Source organism: Oryzias latipes, chromosome 3, assembly GCF_053564925.1.
Source record: "Oryzias latipes strain Hd-rR chromosome 3, Olatipes_Hd-rR_3.1".
Taxonomy (NCBI): domain Eukaryota; kingdom Metazoa; phylum Chordata; class Actinopteri; order Beloniformes; family Adrianichthyidae; genus Oryzias; species Oryzias latipes.
In genome coordinates, this window is record NC_136239.1 from 28,268,864 (window position 1) to 28,292,561 (window position 23,698).

At 38.0% G+C, this 23,698-nt stretch overlaps 1 protein-coding gene across 1 annotated transcript in view; it reads left to right on the plus strand.

Annotated features, from left to right (window-relative positions):
• The first annotated feature begins 4,360 nt into the window (after positions 1-4,360).
• The window catches only part of galnt2 (UDP-N-acetyl-alpha-D-galactosamine:polypeptide N-acetylgalactosaminyltransferase 2), a 39,602-nt gene continuing 20,264 nt past the window's right edge, over positions 4,361-23,698 (plus strand). Inside the window, exon 1 of the mRNA XM_004067373.5 lies at positions 4,361-4,881. Coding sequence (XP_004067421.1) covers positions 4,786-4,881 — 96 coding nt within the window. The 5' untranslated portion in view covers positions 4,361-4,785. The remainder of the gene's footprint in view (positions 4,882-23,698) is intronic.

Genomic DNA, 23,698 nt, shown 5'->3' on the forward strand with positions numbered 1-23,698 from the left:
TCTCATCACCACAATTAACAAACCTTCTCCTTCACTGATTCGTTATACTACATTAAAACCTAAAAATATTTTGTACAATTGGTCATACCTGATTGTGCTAGAATAGTTAAAGTCATCTTTAAGGGTTTCTTAGCTCTGATGAAATCACAACTTATCACATCTTTATGCAAAGCAAGTTATAGCAAACTGAAATTCATGGCATGAATTGTCTAAAGTAGAGGATAATAAAACCATCTTTTACCAACTTTAACTTTTATTTTGCACAGAAGTAACATCTACCTTTACTTTCACCTTAAAGAAATGACCCTCAAAAGATTGTTTATGGTACATCCCGTATCAGAAATAAAATGAATAAAAAAACAATGGAATGATCTATTGAAAAATAAAGTATAATACACTTTTAGTGGAAAATCTGTATTACTTTTTAATGATATTAATTTAAGTAATTCTGTGAGCATCATAAAACACACTTCTCCCCCAACATCAATACTGCAGTTTCCTTTTATTGCATAAGCACGTGTGTGCTGCAGCTTCTGACACTGAAACTAGTTGGATTCCTTATGCTCTGAAATGTTGTAAAGAGTGTGTCAGTTCCTTAGGTGAAGGGTTTCATGGTTGTTTTCTTTACATCCATAGCCATTAAAGTCATGATTCACTTGTCTGATCCTTTCACAGTTTGGATCATCTGATGCTCACTAGGACATTTCTGAACCCACTGATGTATAAACAAAAGAAAAAAAGTCATTAAAGACCCGTTCTGATAAAAATTGGGTTTTTACCATGTTCTTGTGGCATTTTTCTGATGATGGAGGACATATATGATGAAAATTAAGCTTAAAATTGCATTTCTGAGTATTTCTTTATTCAAATTATAAAAATATTGTATTTGTTACGTAGAAAATAGGATCGGCGGCCATGAGCTCCCTGCTCCGCTCCATTCTGATGTATCCGCTTGCAGACAAATAGATGCATCAGAATTTTCGTTTTCCTCGTCTGAGCTGGCACTTGGCTCAAACTGTATGACTGGATAGCTCCAATACTACTTGCTATTTTTGTTGCACCGCTAATGTTAGGTTGGGGTTGGTGAGGGGCTGTATGTTAGCGGGAGAGTGTACCCTGAGAGCTGTCACTAATGGGGAGGGAGGGGAAGGGGCCAAACTCAGAGGTGAATTTCTAATGAACTCCTGCCTCTGGGTTCTTATGTGTTAAAGTAGATCAAAAGATGATCGGAGTAGGTGTTTAAATGTATTGATTTGTATTTTTTCTCTACATACACCCTCTCAGGTTAAAGACTGCTGATTAAGACCAAATCATACAATACTGATTGTCTGATTTGATGCAACAATGGCTGACAGAAAGCACCCTAAATGGGTTTAAACCTGTAAATGTTTCCAGTCAGGGGAAATACACAGAAATAACCTTTATGCAAAAGAATTGTAGAGATACACAATAGGAGCTTCTCAGCTATCTCAGAACTACTATGAAACGAGTTTTATTGATTAACTTTTGTTTTGATGTTTCAAAAGACTTTATTCATCACGAATGGCTGGTGTTTCCCCTTTCCTCTTATGTTTCAAGTAAAATCTCAGCCGTTATGTGAAGTTTGTGCAACTTCTTTCGGCTTTTTCCTTTTACTATCTATATTACAAAAGGCAAGGGTTTTCTTTAGGGTGGACTTTATCTGTGGTGTCCCTAATCAGATCAGTGTATTTGTATAATGGACAATTCTGTGAGTCTTTTAACCTTTTTTCCTCAAACCCATTTCTGCTATTGTTCTTTTTTATGCTTCTCTGCACAAAACAAGCGCTAGCACTATGTGTTGCACCTCAGTGAACCACAATGAATGTTAAACACAGCGGTAAGGCTCATGCAGTTGCAAGGTAAATTACATTTCCTTTTGATTCCGTGTCCCCACCAGACAAAAGACAAACAGGTAAAAAGACAGACAAATAATAACTACCATCATTTTAATTGAACTTGAATGGGATCCAACTTTTATTTTGGAAGAAAAAAAATAAAATTGTTTCCTTTCCTAAAATTCTATTTCTTTGTCCCAGAACCCCTAAGAAATTGTAGTTTAATGAAGCAGCAAGCTTGGTGTTTCCTGTCAACCTGTCTGCTGAGATGTCAGATAAATTATCCTAAATACGAGTTTTCTCTATTTGGGAATTTAGTGCAGATTTTTTTCAATGCTTTTGTGAAAGCAGTTACCTCAAATCTCAAGTATGGGTAACAAATAAGCTTTATGGAAAGATGCATACAGAGAGAAGAAACAGATTAGATGATTAGTTTGGGACATGGACCTGAGATTTGGACTTAGTGTCTTTTAATGTTAAAACTTTAGATGGTTGCAGTCAGATCTAAAAACAAGCCAAGATCTCTTCCCTATTCTCTTGTGGAAATACCTATCAGTCTTGTGTCCATGCTGGCTTTCATCACAGTTTAGGATTACTCTTTTTTTATTTTCAAGCCAGTACAGGGTCAGACCTGTCAGTATGTCTCAGACCTGTTATCCCTTTGTAATCCCACTCAGCATAAGATCCTCAAATAGGGGCTGTCTATCTGCTCTGACCTTCCCATTGAGAAAAGCTTTGAAAATATGTTTCATTTTTCCTTTACTCATTTGATATTTCCTTTTAGAGTTATTGCACTCATGTTTTTTTGTTTTGTTTAATTGTTTGTTTATTTCTTGCTCACCTTCTCTTTTTTGATGCATTGGAAATCCCAGTCATAACAAATGAGGTTTTTTGTTAGAGAATAAAAAAAGCTGATTAATCAGACGTAAAATGACACAAAGCCTAAAAAAATTAAATTAGCAAACTATTTTACAGTTTTAAAACACTGGAAAATGAATTTGTACTTCCTGTCTTTGGCTGGAATAAAGTTTGGACCTCTTAAAGATGGCCTACATTTCTTTAAAGGTTCAAGGGTGAACTAAGATGATGAAATCTTTCTTGACCATGTGCTGCTAAAACTTGCTTACTCTGTGCTTTTTTTGTACTCCACCCATCCTGTTGTAAAATGGACTAAAGCCATTTATGCTCTTAACTCTGCAGCAGGTTGCAAAGACATACTCAATCTTCTTTGGCCTCTGCAACGTAAATAAGCACTGTGTTTCTTAAACTTTTGCAACCGTTTTAATGTCTAGATTTTGTGGGTTTGCTCCTATTATTTAAGTGTCACCATCGAAATTCCAGTGGTAGGTTTCATGATTCCATCTAAGCATTTCAGAACAGAAAAAATAAGCCTCAGTTAAAACTGTTATTACAGAGAATAACTTTGTCATCTCTTTTTTAACCTTTTAATTTACAAGGTTTTAGAATAATGTATGTTTTTCTGCTACCAGTAATGCACTGAAATAGATGACTATCTGCAGCTTTTGGTGAAATTACTGCTGTGGCCAAGAAATGCAGTTTTCTATCCAAGTTTCAGTGTTTCCTCCTATTACAGTAATTTTGTCCGTTTTTTTTTTTATATGATTCTGCAGTCACTGTAAATAAAACCAAAGTAAAACCACAACCCCAAACCTTCACTTTGGAAAGACGTGTTTCTCTTCTTTGTTTTGCTCATAAAATATCTTTTCCTATGTCATTCAAATTTGACAGGAATTTACAAAACATCAAAATTGGTTAAAAAAGAAAAAAAGGGGGGGGGGGGGTAGTAAGTAGAATATTATGAAATTAATAGGTTTATTTGTGAAACTTAATTTGCTCAGTCTATGTTCTCAGATTATAAAAAGTATTATTTATCCTGGTCTTTCCTGTGTTTACTTTAGAGGTAGACCAAAATTGGACCTGATAACTCTTTTTTTATACTTTTCATTTATTATAAGCTAACGCATGATCCAAATCTTAATCTGGAATACTGTGTGAGGGATACAAAAAACAGATTTTTGGTCCAGGCTAATTTCTGGTGTTCAATTCAGAATGCTGGGACCCCAACATGTCTGCTAAGGTTTGAGTTTACTTTGTGCCTGAGTTTGATCGGGGAAATACCTGTTTAAACTTTGGAAACATTGGGTGCTTCATGTTGGGAGTGATTTTGTTTTTTAGAGGTTTAAAAGATTAAGACAGCCTGGATTATAAATTACATGGCCCAGACTACATGAATTATGAAAGATTATTTGACTAAAAACTAGGCCAAACATGAATTTGATTAAATATAGGCCAATGTGAAGCAGTATATTAAGAAAACATATTAAGAAATCGGATAATAAAGGTGTATTTTAATGTCGGAAAAAAATACTTGTTTTATTTATAAATGTTGGAGAAATATAGATAACAAAATTCAGAAAATGATTTTTAATTTGAAGTCTTGCGCATTCAACCAGATTTAGAGCGTCTCTGGCGCCCTCTATCGTCCGAGCAGTGACAGTGAAAGCATGAAGCGTGTTATTATCGCTTACAGGTCCGGGGGCTCTCTCAAAATGTTCAACAACCACCTCCTGTAGGGACTGCCTCCACCACCCCCATCCTACCCCACATTAGCACGGAACCGCAGGGCACGACTCGTTGCCGGTCCGGGCCCTCCTCCGGGGCTTCCTGAGCCGGTGTTTGATTGGATTAGAGTAGGCTTGCCTTTGCCCTCTAACCCCGCTGATGGTGGCTCGCTGCTTCCTGCTCCCTCCGCTCCGCTTTGCCGACTAAGGAAGGCTGCCGAAGCCGCTCAGCGAAGCTGCCCGCGCGGACACAGCTGACCGGGACAAGCCGCTGCTAGTGGCCCGAGACGAGCGGAGCGGGGAGACGGTCAGACACACGGCCGGGCGGACGGGGAGAAGTCGCAGCCATGCGGAGGAAATCGAGGATATTGTTGTGTTTCGCGGTGCTGTGGGTGCTGGGGATTGCCTACTATTTCTATTCGGGAACAACGCTCAGTCGAAAGGTAGGATTTCCGTTCATCGACTGCTGCCGGTCCGCCCGGCGCCCGTCAGACAGAGCCACACTTCGAGGACAAAGCTGATGTGATTCGGCGCCGCTGCCCTCGTCATGGGGGGCGCTCCCTTTCGCTGTTGCGCGGTTCGGTGAAGATTTTGATGAACGGCCTGCTAGTATCACAGTGGGCAGGATTTGATTTGGGGGTGGATGGGAGGGAGGGAAGGGGGTGAACGGCGACCGTTGGTCTGGACGGTCGGCGTGTTCAGACCTCCCGGTATGCCGGCGATCTCCGCGCCGTCCCGGGGAAAACGGAGAGCGCGGTGACGCCGGGGGAGTCAGCTGAGTCCCAGAGGATGTGTGGACGCTGGGAAGCGTGGAGGAGGCGTTGGGAAATGAGGCTGCTGGCCTGGCTCTTGAGGCCGGGGGATGGGGGGTTTAGTCTGTGGAGCACGTCAGCACAAGCTGCCGCCGAGTAATGAGCAAAGACCAGGAAGTGTGTGTGAAATTTAAAGCCCCCAAATAACTGCCATTTATTTCTCATGGTTCCAAGCAGAGTTTGAAACATTCCCTCGATTCCACTCAGTGACCCCCATCCTGAACCATTAATAAGCATTTCAACAGCTGTGTGGTGTTGTAGGAACATGAAACTTCATGAAACTAAACACTGAAAAATAAAAAATACAAAATGAGATTCTACTTAATCTAACAAGAAGATTAAGCACTTTGTCCATCTTGAAATGTGGTTGTTTGATGGCTGACACCATTCAAATGCAGCAGATTGACCTCTAAAGCAGGGCATCTGGTGTTAAATATTCACTTTAAATACATAAATCATTGGCTTTACAAAGACAACCTTCATTTCAAAGAACTGTAAATCTGTTTTTTTATTAAATCAAAGTGGATATATGCATGCATGTGCTGGATTGGGATTATATGCATGCATGTACCTTTTTAAACAGATTTATCACTCTGATATGATCTAAGACATGGGGATTTTTGCAATTGAGGGTAACCTGAGAGCGAGTTTTTCTTATTTACCTTTACATCCTGGTGGATCTACCTGTAAGTTGAGGTTGTCTGTTTGCTTTGCCTCTGCTGCTCTTGCAGTTGCCTGTGTGTGAAGAAGACCCGTGTCTTATTTTAGCCTATCTTTCATTGTTGTACTTGCTTTGCACCAGCAGTCCCTTTTACATTTCAATAAGTGATATCTCAGCTTATTGTGTGTGTGTGTGTGTGTGTGTGTACTGCATACATTTTATTGAGCTTTTCAGCAGAGTCAAAGTGACTAAACTACTGTGAGAAACTTTTTCCAGAGCCGGATTGTTAGAGGTGTTAATAAGGGCGGTGGAGAGATCTCTTGACAAAGGCGTGTGCACAGAAGCAAGGCAACACGGCTTTGTTTGCATTGCAATTTTTTGCAGACTGAGACATTCTACTGTGCTTCAGAGGAACGGGAAACTGAAAAATGGAACGGAAAATGTTGCAATAAAAGATGAAGCAGAGGGATCTTTAAGGTCATTGGAGGCTGGATCCGTCTGCATCAAGCAGAATAACTGAAAGCAGCCATACCCAGTAAGGCTCCACCAGAAGGACAGTACATCTGTTTTAAGCAGTTTGGTCATACTTGTAAGGGTAGTTTGCTGTCGCATCCTGCTTCAGTTTGAGGGGAGGGGATATATATCCCTTTAGGGTAAAACCTATTAACTTTTTTGAATATTTCAGAAGCAGAAGCCCAAACTGACCATGGAGAAAACCTGTCGTTCCCTTATTTTTAAACCTATGATAGTCATTTTCTTAAATAATTGTGAGCTAATGAACTTTTTTTGCTTTCTTCCATGCATGCGGCTGTGTCTCGCACGCTCTTTTCCAGCGCCGTGTGTTCAAGGTCACACTTTTTACCAGGTTATCTCAAACGGGCCCTTCTGAAGAGTTTGCAGGACAGTGTGTCTGCAGGAAAAGAGTTCCGCTGGCATCTCCGGCTCAGTCACACACTGATGCTTCTCTGGCTCCTCACTTCAAAGCACTCATCCAAACGCATTTTCATTACTGCCGGCTGAGAAGTCCCCACTATGTGCAGCTTGAATTGCTTTGCTGTTGCTTTTTAGTATTTGCTGTGTTTGGAAGAAAGATGATCATTATTATTGTAAAAGAATATTTGTCTTTGGATAACAAAAAAGTTCAAGAGAACACTTTGTAGATAATAAATTATAATTGTATCCCTGTTTGTGACTGGTAACCACTCTATTCCTCTTTTAATTATCACAGCAATGGTTTTATTCGACCGACCTTAAGGCAACTGGACCTTATCTGCATCATCTTACCTTGTAAGCTGAGAGGAGTTGTGTAAAAAAACAGACTGTTTTTACCGTCAATGGCTGTGCAATGTTTCCACCCAAACTTACACACAGACTCAACATTACTTAGCCTCTCAGCATATTGACATTTACTTAATAGGTTTGAAGTTTAACCAAATCTGAATAAATCTCCTTGAGTGATGCAGAGTGTGGATGTGAATTGTTCTCCGTCTCCCTACACTCACTGCTGTCCTCTTTAGGAGACACCCAGACGCTATGCGAGCTGCTTTTTGTACACAAGAAGACAATATTGCTCACATGAGCCAGCTGCCTCATGAAAATGGCACCATTTAAAAAAAAAAAGAAAAAAAAGGGTTTTCCTTGTGGAAGAGAATGAAGAGGGAGTTTTTTTTTCCTCCTTTAGCTGTTCCACGTCTAGCTTCCTGACTAGCATCAGGTTGTGGAAAATGATGGTCAAAGCAGCAGAAAGTCGCATTTATGAAATAATCTCTTTCAGCGAGAGGAAAGGACAGAAAGCAAAAACTCAAATTCAATTAAAGATGAGCATATGCTTCAACCAGTTTTTTTCAAAAACAGATTTACTCTCTAATTAAACATTAAAAGAGAGTTTGCAAAAAATGACAAGTCACCAACATATTCTGTAATGTCCTATGATAATGAAATCTGCAGGTTAGCTGTGACTGAAAGGTGCAACAGAGCCTTAGAAATCAGGAATTTCTGGATGTGCTTTGTGCATTTTTTGGAAACCTTCCCCTTTTGGGCCGCTGAGTCTCTGAAACTTATTTATTTTCCAGACAAGCAAACTGAGGGTTTGGAGAAAGATCACGTGTGAAACTGCTCAGTGAGGACCCAAGACCTAGAAATGGAAGCGTGTTATCTGCAGCCACTGCCCGTTGCTCAGGTTCATCGATGCGCCCGTCTGTCTTCACAGTTGCTCCAAATTTGGACATTGAATTTTAACAACAAATATTAATGACAGGAAAAAAAGGAGAGTTTTTTTTTAAAGATCCCAGTCTGACAGAGAGAGTTTGGAGTAAGATACATTTCTTCCCCTCGGGACAGTAAGTCCAGACAGCTGTGGCATCAAATCTGTTGCATATGAACCAATTTTTGATGCAGGTTTTTATGTCTGACTTGAGTTCACCCTACACTTCAGCAGTTTGGCTTTCAGCTTAATGTTGTTATTCAAAAAACAACCTTTTGTATAAAGTGACTGTAAGTCCAAAATGGGTCATGGATATCACAGCAGAGCATTCGGAAAATGTTTACTCTGTGACACTTGGAGCATTGATCAGACTTTTTTTTTTTTTAGACTTCCTGCAGTTGTGTACAGCGGAGACACTTTTTCTCGAGAGCCGCGGTTTTGAAACCACTCGAGGCCTCTGCAGCTCAATGTGTTTACAGTACCAAAATACAATTGAATGCTCTCGGCCCTCAGATCCAATATTGCTAAACTAAGTAAATGCAGTTCCTCAGAGCAAACGCATGAATCAATGGGGCTCAAATGAAGCTGGGGGAGCTTTGATTCCTTTTTCAATGCGCAATTCTTGTTTGGATCATTGATTTTTGTGAATGTGGCTGGTAATGTGATGATTACAAATGCTCCACTTATTCAAGGAGTAATTTTAGAAGCTTTAGTCTTCTTTTTTGTGTACGTTTTTCTTTTCTTTCTTGAACAATAAATTCATCAAACTTGCTTTGAACAGAATAACTCTCTTTGTGCAGCTTCATAGTGGATTGTGCAATAGATTGTGGAAAATTAGTGATTTTCTTTTGCTCTGTGGATGATGTTCAGCAGACAGAAGCTTAAAAACATAATGTGGATGTTTAAAGTGTTTTACATGTTGATGAAATACTTTTAAATAATTTAAAAAACGATCATAAACAAATGAGCTTTCCAAGCATTTTATAGGTAGGTACTGGGAATTAAAAAAAAAATCTTAAGATTGGTCATCCCAACTCCAAAACTTTGTTGAAGCAACATTTGTGTAAAACGGCACTGTCTTTTTGGTTAAAAGTTAGTGAGTTAAGGAGGTCTTAACTATTGTTTTATGTTGTTTTTTATCTGTATATCATAAGTTTTTCATAGATTTCCCCAAAAAAGGGTTAAATTAATAATTAATAATAAAATAATAAGAATAAATGTGGTTTATTTTGTACTTTTACATTTCAAAAATACCTTAAAGGTGGTCGTGGTGCAGAGTTAGAGCCGTTGACCTCTTATTGGAGGATTGCAGGTTTGGTTCCTGCCTTGCCTGCCCATGTGTCCTTGAGCAGCACACTGAATGTCAGACTGTGTGTTGGATGAATGGGACTGCAAAAGGGAAGTAGAAGTTTATCGCTATGCTATTTACCATAAATTTCAGAGTAATCAGTTAAGTCGAGCTTCACTTTGATCCTTATATAGCTATAAACCAAAATTCTTATTAAAGCAGTTTTCTCTGATTTTTTTTTAATTCCCAGGCAGAAAAACTGTTTTTCTTCTGTTTTCTATGTAAGAATTTATATTTTGACAACTCAAGTTTCATCTTTGAACGGTTGAAATCATGAATTATTTGAAAAATATTTTTTCTTCTTAAATAAACTATACTAGTTTTGAATGGATAATGAAAATAAATCAATATACAATCAAATTGTGTTACATTTTAGATCATATTATAGTTGAAATCAAGAAGATTCAGTAGTGTGGCAGTGATTCATTCGCTTTACTGAAAGGATCTAATGAGTTGAACTACTTGAAAGTTAATACAAATACTTTAAGAAACAATTCTGCAGTTTCTTTGTTTTCCTGTCAAATCTTTTTCAGAAATGAGTCCAGAAGTACAGGAAAGTCCAGTCCTGGCAGCCTGCTTGACAAGGTTCCTCTATCCGTTTGAATTCTCTTCATGAAGCGTGTCCTTTTTTTAACTCTCTGTCCAACATTGGGGCAGTTTTTTTTTTACTGAGCTAGAAAACCAATAAGTTACAAGTTATCAATTCCGATTTTTAAATACATTATTAATGCCAGAACAGAAATGTATCCAAACCTATATTTTTGTTTTTTTTATCAACAAAATAGACACAAAAAGGTTGTGCAAATATGCAAACAAACAAATTGAACAAACAAGAGGGTAAAAAAAAAAGGAAGTTTAGTTGCTGTTACTTTGGCAGAGTGTGAGTCTGATAAAAGCCTTCATGAATTTTGCATTTGTGTGTTCTAATCCGAATTATGTTTTTTTTTTTAAAACAATTTTCTTCTTCGCCAGATGAAGAGCGTTTATTTGAGAAAAAGATGTTTATTGTTCCTGGGAGTCTCAAAGAGCTGAGGCCTTTCAAAGAGCTCTTTCTTAGGCTGAGATTGATTTAAAAGCACTTCCCTTCAGGTTTTATTCATCAATTGGAGTCTAAACATGATAGTTCGGTCAGTACAAGGTGGGTTTTTAGCAGCAATTTGAGCTCCTGTTATCGGACTAAATTTCCAAATATCGACCTGATATGAGGAACAGATTTGCTTTTTGCCCTTTCTATGGCAAGGACATTCAAATGTGGAGCATTTTATATGCAAATGCAGCAGCCATCCATGACGCTCTGGTGGTTTATGCTCTCTTTGCCACAAAAATACCTGAAAATGACAAAATCGAGCAGATATTTCCCGGATCCCTTCAATCCAAGCATCTATGGGGGTTTAACAGCACAGACGTCTAAAGCTGATGCTGCCCTCTGTTTTCATCTGTGACGTTTTTAGATGGGATGTCGCTTACTTTATTTTTTTATTTTAAAGCTGCTCCATCTGATTTGCTTTTAGCTGTTGGTTTCAGCTGACTTTCAAATAAAAGGTTCAAAAAAAAGAAACAGACAAAAGGGTGGTGGTGCCTGTAAACGTAAACTCCATCCACCCACCTGTTTCTTAGGCCGACACATTTGCAGCAGATGGATGATTCATCTGTTACGGTTGGGTCACAGATTCCTTATTCTTGTTTTGTGTCCCCTAATAAACTTTACATAAAACATGGGTTTTTTTCAACATATTGAAAGTAATCACAATAGATGAGTGCCTTTTTATAAAGTATTGGAAAGTTGATCTTTTACAATATAAAAATCGAATTGCACTAGTCTCCCAGTGACTATATCAAAATTATTTGGTAATTCTTTGCAGTTTATGACGAGCTTTAATAACCTTTTGAAAGGGGAAACCAACATTTTAACCTTTATTTTATTTTTGGGCAGAGTTTAGGTAATTAAATAATCAAACAAAATTATTTTGTGCACTTTAATTTATCTATATCTATATCTATATCTATATGTTTCCTTAAATAGACCTTATTGTTGGTTTAATGTAAAAAATAAAATTTTATAATTTGAAATCTTATATTTGTTTGATTTGTGTATCTTGAAAAAGAAAGGATAAATAGTTGAACTTTTGAACCGTAATCACATCCCTTCTTAAATTGTGTTTTCTGGCCCTAGTGTTGCTGGATTGTTCAGGTGATGGAGTTGTAATGAGCACTGGAAGGAGCAGTGCTGCACCCTGCAGAGGAACATGCAGAACATGTATTACCCGTCTCTCCACTGACCGCAGGAATGCAGCACAGTTTTTCTAAGCTGTTGCAGTTTGGAAGTAACTGAACAAGCAACTTAAAGTAACTTAAGAACAAGACGATTAAAATGATAATGATTTAGTATTACCACAAGTTATCTTAGCATTGCTAACTTATTACATCATTTTTTTTCTGAGCTGTAATATCAATTTTCACTCATAAAACATAGAAAAGTACTATTTATACTAGATTTTGACATATGGTGGCAAAAAATTTGAAATTTATTTGAATCCAGTATTTGAGTTCAAGCTTCATAAAAAGCTATAAAATGTTGAAAAAAAAACAAAGTTTGACTTTGTTTTTAAATCCTTAATTGATGTTGCACCACAGGACCTCTGAGTTTCTCTCCCTGTTCAGTGCAGCCTCCTATCAGCTGATCGGTTTCTCCTGAAAGTCCAGGAGGAATCTCAGAGGAGATTTTTTGTTTTAGATCTGTGCATAGAAGCTGTGGAACGCTTGGCCACAGAACCTATGTCAAGTTCCTTCATTGTTCAAGGCTACTTTTACAGCAAAGCGTTTGACACAGCATGAAACTCTGCAGCTGTTTTTGTCTTTCTTTACTGCTTTTTTTCATACGGTAATCTTTACTGCTTAGCTGCTGTCACAAAGGAATTCCCCTCATGCGATCGTAAAGTATTCTACATTTTATTCTAATCTATTTCACTTTATTTATTTTACCCTTTTAATTTATTTTTTTGATTTATCTTATTACATTTTTTGAAACAACTGTTTTGATGTCTTATGGTTTTCTTATTATACAGCACAGTGTTTTGCTACGTCGTATTCAGATGCCATTTAAATACATTTAATTCAATTCTACCTATAAAAACTTCATCCTCTCAGTGTCGTGCTAAATGACACAAAGGCCACGCTGAGCCCGAATTTAAACCTTTGACCAACCGATTTACACCTAAACAAGCTTGGCTACAGCCACCCTTGTTGGAGGATTACTTTTCAGTATTTTTAAAACCACCAGTATTTTGTGTTTTTAGTTATTTTTTAAACAAAACTTGAACTTAAGGACGCTTTTGAAGAACTCGTTCTGACCTCTTTTCAGATGTAATCTGTAGTTTCTTGAGTGCTGAGTCATTTTATGAGATAACTGCAAAGAAAATGTTAAATGTTAACTTGGCCAACAACTTTTTTTAAAATCTGCTGTAACAGAAGGATTTAATTGAGATGGAATATTTTGAGCATTATTTGTCATTTCTGTTTAGCCGTAAATGCTCTTTGAAGACTTTTTTTTTTTAATCTGCAGGTCTTTTATCACATTTTGTTCTTTTTTTAACTCCATTTTTCTCTCAGTGATGTGTTTACTGTTTTAATTCCATGTCAGAAGGAGCTTTGTTGTGTCTTTGTAGATCTAGAGAAACTTTATAACAGGATACAGAGAGAAAGGAGCTGTGGTTTTGGATGAGGACGTCTAGAATGACAGAGAAGTACGTTGGAAGTGTGCAGGACATGTATGAGATGTAAGAGAGAGGTGAGATTCAATTTACAGTAATTAAATTCAATTTTATTGATATAGCCCAATATTATAACACAGTTGTCTCAACGGGCTTCACAATCATACAAAACATAAAATCAGTTATAAAATACAAAAGCTGATGGCTAAACTAAACAGACTAAAAACTAAATCCCTGCCCTTAGACCATCCTTCACCGGTAAAAAGAAAAGAAAAAACAGATTCCCGGAGAAAAGATCCTAAGGGGGTGTCCTCATGAAGGAGGGATCCTCTCCCAGGACGGACAGTCGATGTACAAGGACTCTTAGAGAGGAATTAGCTTATCTAACTATACAACTACATTTTTGAGTAGTGTAGCGGATGGGCTTCATCCAGATGGAACTGTGGGACAGCTGAGGGCGTGAGACAAGCCAGAGGCGAGGTCCACTGCCAATCCAGGAGCACGGACAAGCCATTGGCAAAGTCCAAGGCCAAGGATAGGAACACAGGCAAGCCAGAGGCGAGGTCTTCGGCTTAAGACAGAAGTACAGACCAGCCACCTGGAATCTGGAATCACTCCCGCTCTCCCGGAGGGAAGTGGGAAAGATGGACAACTCATGAATTGCACTCCACCAAACAGAGGCTAAATGATAAATAAATGATCAAGAATAGAGGACAGGAGAAGTAGATGAGAATAGAGGACAGAACCCCAGTGACCCATACTTTCCCTAGCTTCCATCTACAAGCAGCCTACAAGCAACTAATTATTCTTATTAAAATTTAATTCAAACATGTTAATAGCAGATGGTAATAATTACAATAATAGAAAATCTACACTTTTAACAATTACATCAATATAGAGACAATTAGTAAAAGATGTGCTGTAGGTGTTCAAAGTGGAGGTGGTACTGCACCAATGATCAGCTTTGACCTACTTAATTGTTGTGATGGATAGACTGACAGGTGAGGTTAGAAAGGAATATTCATGGTTCATGTTTGTAGATGGTGTTGTGATTTGTAGTGAGGCCAAGGAACGAGTGGAGGAACATCTAGGGACGGTGGAGGTTTGCTCTGGAAAGGATATGAAGGTTGGATGCAGCAGGACAAAGTATCTGTGTGTGAATTAGAGGGACTCGAGGGTTATTTTATGTTAGATGTTTTGGAGATTAGTGCATGGAAACCACACTGAGGTGGTTTGGAGATGTTTAGAGGAGAGACAGTGAGTTGGTAAAAGAATCCTGAGGTCGGAGCTGTAGGAGGAGGCCTGGAGGATGTTCAAGGATGTAGTGAAAGAGGACATGAGGGTGGCTGGTGTGAGCGTGACGGACCCAGAGGATAGGGTTAGATGGGCGCCATGATTTATGGTGGCGCCCCCTAAAGGGTGTAGCTGAGAGCAGATGAAGCGTGTGAAGCTGTTTTGTCTCAGTGCAGCTCTAAACTTCTCAGCTGAAGCAAAGTTCAGTTATCTCAGTGTGAGGTGCTGTCACTCTGCTCAGCTTTGCTTAAGGGAAGGCCACTGTTTGACCATACTCAAAACTCACTGGAACACAATAAGAACTCCAGCTTCAAAGGTTACGCTTTAAGGTTAATAACCAACACTAGTAAAATAAAAATAAAAAATAAAAAATAAGCTCATCAAGCTTCCTTTTAAATCATGGTTTAATGGCTTCCAGGAAATAAAAGTGCTGATTCAGCTCTGCTAGCCTGTTCTAACACTAACGAGATAAAGAAATATTTGAAGGCCCACCATATGTGACCATAGGACAAGAACAGATTCGTCTCATCGTCTTGTATTTGCAAAATAAATCCGTCAGTTAAAGTCAAAGGATACCATCTTAAACTACTGTCAGCTCTCCACAGTAAAAAAGGAAAAGTTGAGGTCAAGGTGTTGAATTTCTTTAAAAAAAGTTGCTGCATAACTATTTAGATGTTTAGTATTTGGGCTGTTTTATTTTTACATACACCTAAAGAGCCAGTTTGTCTCCGTGATATTGTTATCATGTTTAGATGTTGCAGCAGCAGGTCTGTAGATCCTCTTAGGCCTCTTCACGGCTGTCGTAAAAGCTTTAAAGGTTTCTGGATCTCCTATACTAACAGATTAGAGCTTTTTAAGAGCGTCTTTGTGTTTTTTGCCTTAAAAGGTATGTTTGATTTCTCTCTCCTCTCAGCTCTGTGGGGGTGAAGCAGACGCGATAAAGTGTCAGGGCCAATCAAGACGAGCTAAGAATAGCTAAAGTCTTAAATTTGGATTGGTTTGAAATGGGTTGTTGCACGCTTCCTCTGCCTACGGTTTAAACACTCAGCAGTCTACCGTCATTTTTGAGACCATGCCAAGACACTAAGTCAGTGTTGCGCTTTTGGAAGAAACACGAGTGCTTGTTTTTAGATTCAAAGCTGTGAATCTGCATCACCTACTCTGTATGTGGGAAAAAAAACATTTTCTTTCTTGCAGCAGATGTTGCTCCCCGTCAGCTTCGTTTGTTCTGAACACGCACTCACCTGCCAGCCTCCATCTCCTTATGACTCCACCTTCGGCTGCTTCCCACAGTCAGCATGACAGTGACCAAATATGTGATGCCCCGCGGGTCAGAGTTCACCTGTCAGTTAATGATCAACTCAGCAGCTAGCGACTGCAGCCTTCGACGGCCGACAGCAGAGTCAGGGAGGCCGCTGCTCCTGTCAGCTGACTGATGAAAATGTTTGAAAGCAGCGAAATGCAATTATGCTGTCAGAAACACAATGGCAGCATTGAGATAAATGTGGGGAACGGGGTATCTGGATCCATGTCTGGCTTAAAGCGAGAATGGAAATGGCGCTTGTGCGTGCAGTCTCACAAAGTACAAAGATTTGTCAAGGAGAATCAAATGAAGCGCTGCCTTATGGGTCTGCCGGAACATTTGAATGCATCAGCTCCATTTTGCTGTTGTTTTTGATGAAAAACGAAGTCTTAATAAAAGTTTTTGATACTTAATTGCTGGTTAAGAAAATGAATGCCGTAAAACTTCAGGTAGACATTAAATAACATAGAATATTAAAATCTTCATCATTAATCACTAATAAATGAATAATCCAAAATGCAATTTTGAGCTTAATTTTCTTTATATATGTCCTCCATCATCAGAAAAATAACAAAAAAGAATGATTGTAGTGGGTCTGGGGTTATGGATATTAGAAATAAGCAGGGCTAAATGAAAACGGTAACTCTTGTCTGTATAGAATCCATACATTCACCTCTTTTTGTAAAAAATAAATGTTTTTTCTGCATGTTGCAGCTGCAACATGATAAATAAGGAGCTTTTTGTGTATATTTTGAAGAATTAACAGTTGGAACAGCTCATAAAAATAGTCTTTAATAACTTTCTGTACATTTAGAATGAGACGCATCCTGATCCCCTCAAGGGAGCTGCATAACAAGAGAAGTTTATTACAAAAGGACTCTTCCCTCACACACAAGATCAGTCTCTGCATTTTAGTAAATCTGTTTACATATGTTCTCCTTTATAACTTAGTGTTCTGAGCTGTTTTTTTAATGTAAATACCTTTTATTTTATCACCTTAACAAACATTCTCCTTCTGCTAGAGTGTAAGACCAGTCATCTGGCAAACAAATCTTGTTTTTCTTCAAATGTGAAGCAGTTGTCATGGTGAAGACGTTGGGACTTAAATGAACTGAGATGGAAGTCTGAGATTCGTCCTTCATGACTGAAATTTAGTTTTTTTGATTGAAAACTAAAACAAATGACAATATGGTTTTTTTCAAAATATATGTAGATGAAGATTTTTTTTAATGTCTTTTTAATTAAAATTTGGGTGCATAAAGTACATAAATGCCTGATTTATTACAGAGAAGGGTATTTGTGAATGCATCATTAAACCAAAGCAGTTTTTCAATTTTTAGTGGTAAACTAGGATGTATTTGATAATGAATTGAAATCATAAAGCATACATTTTAATAATGAATAAAAACAGGTGGAAAGTTGGGGAGTTCATAAAACCCATTCGGGATTTGAAAAACTTCAAAACAAAAGGAAATTTGTTTTTTAACTTTGCTGTTTTAAATATAATATATAAAGTAATTTCATGTTATTTAATGTTGGATGGATCAGCTCTTTTTAAAGGGAACATTTATTATCAGACATAATCATATTCATTCTTTTATCACCTATTACAATACTCCTCTTTTTCTTGTACGTAATAGTTTTTACTTTACTGTGTTAAGCATAAAATGGAACAACAACCTCTGTGATCAATAATTCATGTCTAAATTTGTCCACATTCATTATTTGTGTGTTGCTGCACAAATGCAGCCTGGAGGGATGCAAATATAAACACAATTTTGTGATTTTTAATTCACTAAAAGACCATCTTTTTATGAAGACAATATAGAAAAGTCATATCAGATGTTTTTTCCTCCTTACATTAACAATTGCAGAGTTTTTTATTTACACTATGTGTTTGTCTAAAAAACAGTTTTTCAGCACGAGGTGTTCTTGTCGTTTAGCATCAATATTTTAGGAATATATGCAGACGTGTGGTAGTTACGAGTAATTTATGGATTATTTATAGCAATGTTTCCCAACCCTAGTCCTCAGATAACCCTGATCTGCACGTTTTACTTACATCCCTGGTCTAGATCCAATAGTCAATCACAGTCATTTCCAAATGCCTCGATCCTGGTGCTGAGTTTCCATTATAGAATCATTTAAAAGACGCTTTCCTGTTTTCCAAACAGAATTTCAAGCTCCAGCAGTTTCACACGCTTCATCTGCTTCATCTGAAGTGAGTCTGGGTTCAGGGAAGGTGGCAGCATCTCTGGATGAAGTTTATTTGTATTCTGTATGTTGAGGTGGCTCTGCTTACATTTTTGGATGCAGCTACAAACTGTGTTTATTTGTTGTCAGAACAAGAATTCTGTCTTTTGTGCAATAAAACTGCTGTTTGAAGGCGTCCATTCACACTAAATGACATCATTTGGTACATAGTTTTGGCAGGACTAAGCGTAACATTCTAAAATTGCTTCCACATTACCATCTGTATTTTAAGAAAACTGAACCGGATCAGATGTCTTTTGTTTCAGCGCAATCGGATTGTTAACCCGTTGCCCCAGGTGACCGGCTGTGGTGTAGAGTTCCTCATCGTTCATCAGTCCAGAGCTCAAGCAAAAGCACGTACAATCCCTGCTTTCATGTCATGTGCTCATGAAACATGAATGTTTACGTTGGCAATGCAGAAGTGACGTTCTTCAATGTTTGGATCTTACAGATGTAGTTTCTAGATCTCTACAGTGTTGTTTGGTTGTAAGTTAGAAAAGGTTTCTTGTGTAAACCTGGACTTTTAAAAGTTGACCAGCGTGCAGAATGTTAACGCTCTAATGAGGCATGCACAATCACCATTGTTTTTTTTTTACTCCAAACATTGCACAAGTTTAGAATAACAACTATTTAATTGGGAATAAAACAAATCTCCTTATGATTACCTAAATGCATTCAAATGTATTTAACAAAAAGTTTGTGAGGCACTTCTATGAAAATAAAGATTAGTTTTACATTAAAAACCTCATGTTTGACTTGCGGTGCACAGATATGCTTGACATTTCAACCAGAAAAGAGGATGAGCTTTCATTATAGAGTCATAAAAACAGTGAAAACACAAACACATTGTTGGAATACAGAAGACATCCTCAGTGAAGGCGAATCAAACCCAGACGTCGGCTTCTCGTTCTCTTTTAGACTCTTTAATTAGATTTTTTATTATTAAGCTTGTCTATGTTTTTTGTAAAGCCCTCCGAGATGTTATTTTTTTTGTTATGTTGTGAATTAAATAGTTAATTGAGGCTGAGACTCATAAATTCCTGGGATGAATGTGTTATTTGACACAGTGCTGAGCTCCAAAAAAGCACTTTCTCCTGCCTGAGACGGTCTGGCTTTCTGTTGACTGTAAAATTAGGTTTTCCAGGAAAGTTTTCTCTTTTTATACCACAGAAAATATTTATAGATTTTGAGCTGTACACTGCTTAACCAAAACTGCACATATGCTATAATAATACCAATTAACATGTATTTTGTTGCCATCAGATCTATTGTTTCAGGAAACTCATCCAAATCCCTTTGTTTTGGTCTTGCCACCTTTTGAAGGCATAATTTTATCACATAGAAAGACTGGGAGCTGCTTTTTCACAGATAATTTATCTTTTTTGTGTGTATTTAATCATAAGAACGCATGTTTTGGGTGCGGAAATGCTTGTGACAACAACTGCAGACCATCTCTGGAAGTTGAGAAATAACAATCGGTTCCTTTCAGCAGGGGAGAAGGGATGAGGAAGGTGGAGGAGAGTTTCAAAGAGTGGAAGGAGGATGAAGAGAGGTTGGGCTGAAAGCAAAGAAAAGAGAGGAAGCCAATGGTTGATGAAAGCGTTTGTAGGACTGAATTGATTCCAACATGCCCACTGGCTGCACCCCGCCACCCTGACCTACTTTTCCCTGGGCTCAGATGATTCAGGATTTCACTCCTGCTCCCTCCTCACCTCCTTCTGCATCCTCCCATGCGTTGCCTTAACCATTTTTCTCTAGCTTGTAACTCCTTTTGAAGCAAAAACTCAACCTAAACACTCTTCCCCCTGGAAACATCTTTAGCAAAAGTATCTATAAAAGTGCAGAAATACAAACTAAAGGTTGTAATATAACTTCTGTTCAGTTAGCATGAGGCAGCTCATGCGTGGTGTCAGTTTTTTATTAAAGCCAGAGGACAAATAACTTTTTTTTTATGCTGAACTGATGACTCCTTCGATCTGGCGACCTCCATGACGGCCTGTGCCCCTGTGTTCTGCTTTAGTTACATAAATCCTTTCACTGTCAGCAACATTTTCCATTTTCTGCCCTGCATTGTTTCTAAACTTTTTTTTTTTTCACTCCCGGCTGTTCTCCTGGGCAAAAACGCACAGAGTCCTACCCGTGACCCACACCCCTCACCCAACCAAAAAGGGGTGAGTGTACAGTGGACTAGGTCAACAATCTTGTCAATAACATGATGGTGTGCTTTGTGTGTTGAAGCTGTTAAGCCATCATTGACAAATGAGGGGACAGATGGTCCTCCTGAGGGGAGAGTGTTGGCCTGACTGCTCATTCCAGCAGTTAATGCATACTTATCTAATACGAGAAATCCCTCCTCTTCCTCCTCGTCTTCCTCAGGACAGTTGTGTTCTAGCATGACGTTGCTGCTGGATTTAAAATGAGTCGCATCCATTGGTTGTAATTACTGTTGTGTATCCATTGCTTTGCCTGAGGATGTTCTTGCATGGGAAAAGAGCCCAGATTGCAGCCCAGGGCTGGAGCAACAACAAAATCATTACAAGTTGTTGCAAACATTAGATTCCAGTCAGTCAGAGGATTTGAACTGGTTCCTGTCAGTTTGCCATTTGATGGCTGCATGGCCTAATTACATTCCTACTCCTATTATCTATTGCTTCTGATTTATCCTCAGCCAAAAATAAATGTTTAATAGAATAGAAACACTGCAGTTTCATCACTAACTATTGCATTTAAAGATTGGATTTCAAAATGTTTTGTTTTTGTTGTTGTGCTTTTGACAGACAGTAGTTGTTAGTGCATTTTTAGGTGTTTTGCTGTTTTTGTTAAAGAACAATAATGAAGGAAAAAATTTTCAGACACTTTTTATTTGATACAATATCAGCATGATTGGTAATTCCCCTCTTTTATTGGTTTGTTTAAATAATGTAAAGATTTGGCTGTTTGAAATATTCAAATATTTAAGTAATGTAAATGACCTTTTCTAAGTGGTGCACCAAAAGGCAAATTTGTAAAATTTCCAGCAAATGACCTCTGTAATTTTGTCCGACAACTATTTTAGCTGCAAAAAACAAACGATTAGATTTGGGACTTTGTTGGAGTTGGTGTGTGTTGTGTGTATGTGTATGTGTGTGTGTGGGTGTGTGTGTGTGTGTGTGTCTAAGTGTTTGTAGGATGCAGATGGGTTTTTTGGAAAGGTGCCAGGCTAACACACACAATTGTTTCATTGAACTGGCTTGGATATTTCCCCTCTTCTTGCTCACGAACACACATGCACGCACACAAACACACACACCATAGTGAGACTTGTCACACTTAGCTCAGTGCAGTTTGAATTCTCCACAGCTATTTCAAAGATCCTCAGTGTCCGTGCTGTCATTTGGATTTCCCAAACACTCTGCCCTTTATCTGAATTATTCTATCTGTGAGGTCATTGTCCAAGAACTTTTTTAGATTGTTTTTTAACATTTATCTTTTGCTTTTTTGTTATTGCTTTGTGATAGAAGTTCATTCATATTTTAAAATGAAAGTAACAAGCTTATGCTATAGGGTTATAAAATAACCAGAGATTCCAGATGTTTTTATCTAAATATCTGCCAAATAAAATAAATAAAGATAAAGATTTTTGACTTCTTTGATATTTTACTGTTTCATAAAAAAAGCAAGGCAGAGACGCTCACTTGTTGAGATTTCCAGGAACTTCCCTCAGACCAGGAGCTTTTTCTTTGTCGTTTCTACATGGAAGACCATGTTCCAGTCATTAACTGTGTATTAGAACTGGATTGAGTGAATGTGATATCACTCATAGAAAACTGCTTACTTCCAGCTCCAACAAAGTGAAGTCAATTTACTCGCCATTTTTTCATGATCTGGACACTGCCATGTTGGAACCAGACGTCGTCAGAGAAACAATCAAGACTGAGCAAGAATGGTTATTCGGACAAGTATAATGACTGAGTAATAGCTGTTTATTTCTCAATAGAAGTCTATTGGATTTTGGCTTCTTAGAAGCAACAGGTACTTCCTGTTTGGATTGAGAGCCCAGTTCCCATAAATAATCAATGGTTCCAGTTGATCAAAGGAAGATAAGCAGTTCTTGAACACAATAATCTATGTCAGCAGATGTGGGTCTGTAGTAGCTCTTTCTAGATTTTCCCACAGATGTTGGAAAACATTTCGATCACAGGACTCTGGGTCAGCACAGAGCCTTCAGCTTTTTCTAAAACCCATGAAACTTAAGTTGTTCTTGTGATCATACGCTGTTGCTCTAGACAACCTCTTATCATCTGTAGCTTTCTTCTCTATGTATTTCCTGGATTGTAAAAACGGGAATCCAAAGCAGTTGATTCATCTCATGTGTCTCTGCCGTTTTTGCCTTGTTTTTGATAAGAGGAGCTTTTTTCTGTATTAACTTGGATTCTTATATGCTTTTGAAACGCAGGCACATATTTTTAAAGCTGTTTTTAAAATATTTGATGGAGATGAGACATAAAAAGGTTTATTTTTCTCCAGTGAGTCACACTGTAGAAACATTGCTTATGCATCAACACACACAATCAGACAAGAAGTTTGTTTTGTTTTTCCACAGGATTTTTTCCATTATTATTTCTATGTCTTCACTGACCTTCGTTAGCTGGAGTTCTTTGGTTAAGTCTAAAGCTGAGCAGAAAGTCAAAACCAGACCAAAGTAACACAGTTTAACAAACAAAAAAAACGACCCACTAGCACAGCCTAATAATCTTTAACCTCTTATTTCCTTCTCATTTGTGGGTTGCGTGGCAAAAGATTTCAGCTCAAAACTACGTACACACCGACATTTGATGCATGTTCAAGAACGCGCTAAACGGGCCTTCAGCCCATTATCTTCACAGAAATTTCTTCTTATTTTTCTTTTTTTTTGCTGTTTACTAGCGCATGTCCCCCCCATACAGTTGGAGGAGGATTGGTGCAAAATGTTATTAGAGGGGTGAAAATCTCGCAAATCTTTTCCCAGGCTTTTTTTTCACAGCTCTATTCTAATATAAGAAAGACTTGGTGTCATATAATTCCAGTTGGGCACACACCACAATTATTAATTTCTTTTTCATGATCAATTTTAAATTGGTTGGCCCTTCCATGAATTAAAGGCGACGCCATCCATATGTCACTACCAAATCTGAGTCCCTGATTGGTCAAAGCTCATCTTGGTTTAACTTGCAACACATGTTCAATGGCTGCGGGTTTTGTACGTAGAGCCCCAAAACAGTCATAAAAACTTCCGTAGCTATGCCTGAACATGATAATTTTGAGGATTCCTGCTCTGACTCCAGTCCTGTGCTTATGTTTTCCATTTGTTTCCATCTGTTTGATTTTTTTGGGGTGGTGTTTATGCAGGTAGAGGTTGAAGGACTTGTTTCTCTTTCTTCGAGGGGAAAAAAACTCCTTCTTTTCTGCATAAATGGGTGTAATGCTGGGATGTCAACATAGTGTGTTTAATATTTCGTTCTATTTGACATGGTTAGTGTAATCCTTGCTGTGCCTTCTTTCTTAAAGAAGTGCTATCCGCTAACTAACTTTAAAATGTGAGTTTCCATGTCAGTAAGTCAGTGTGAGGTTTGTGCGGACTGAACTGAAAGTGGCGTGATGGACAAGGTCGGATTCTAAAAGAATATTGATGCTTATCTGACATGGCAGAGCACTTAAA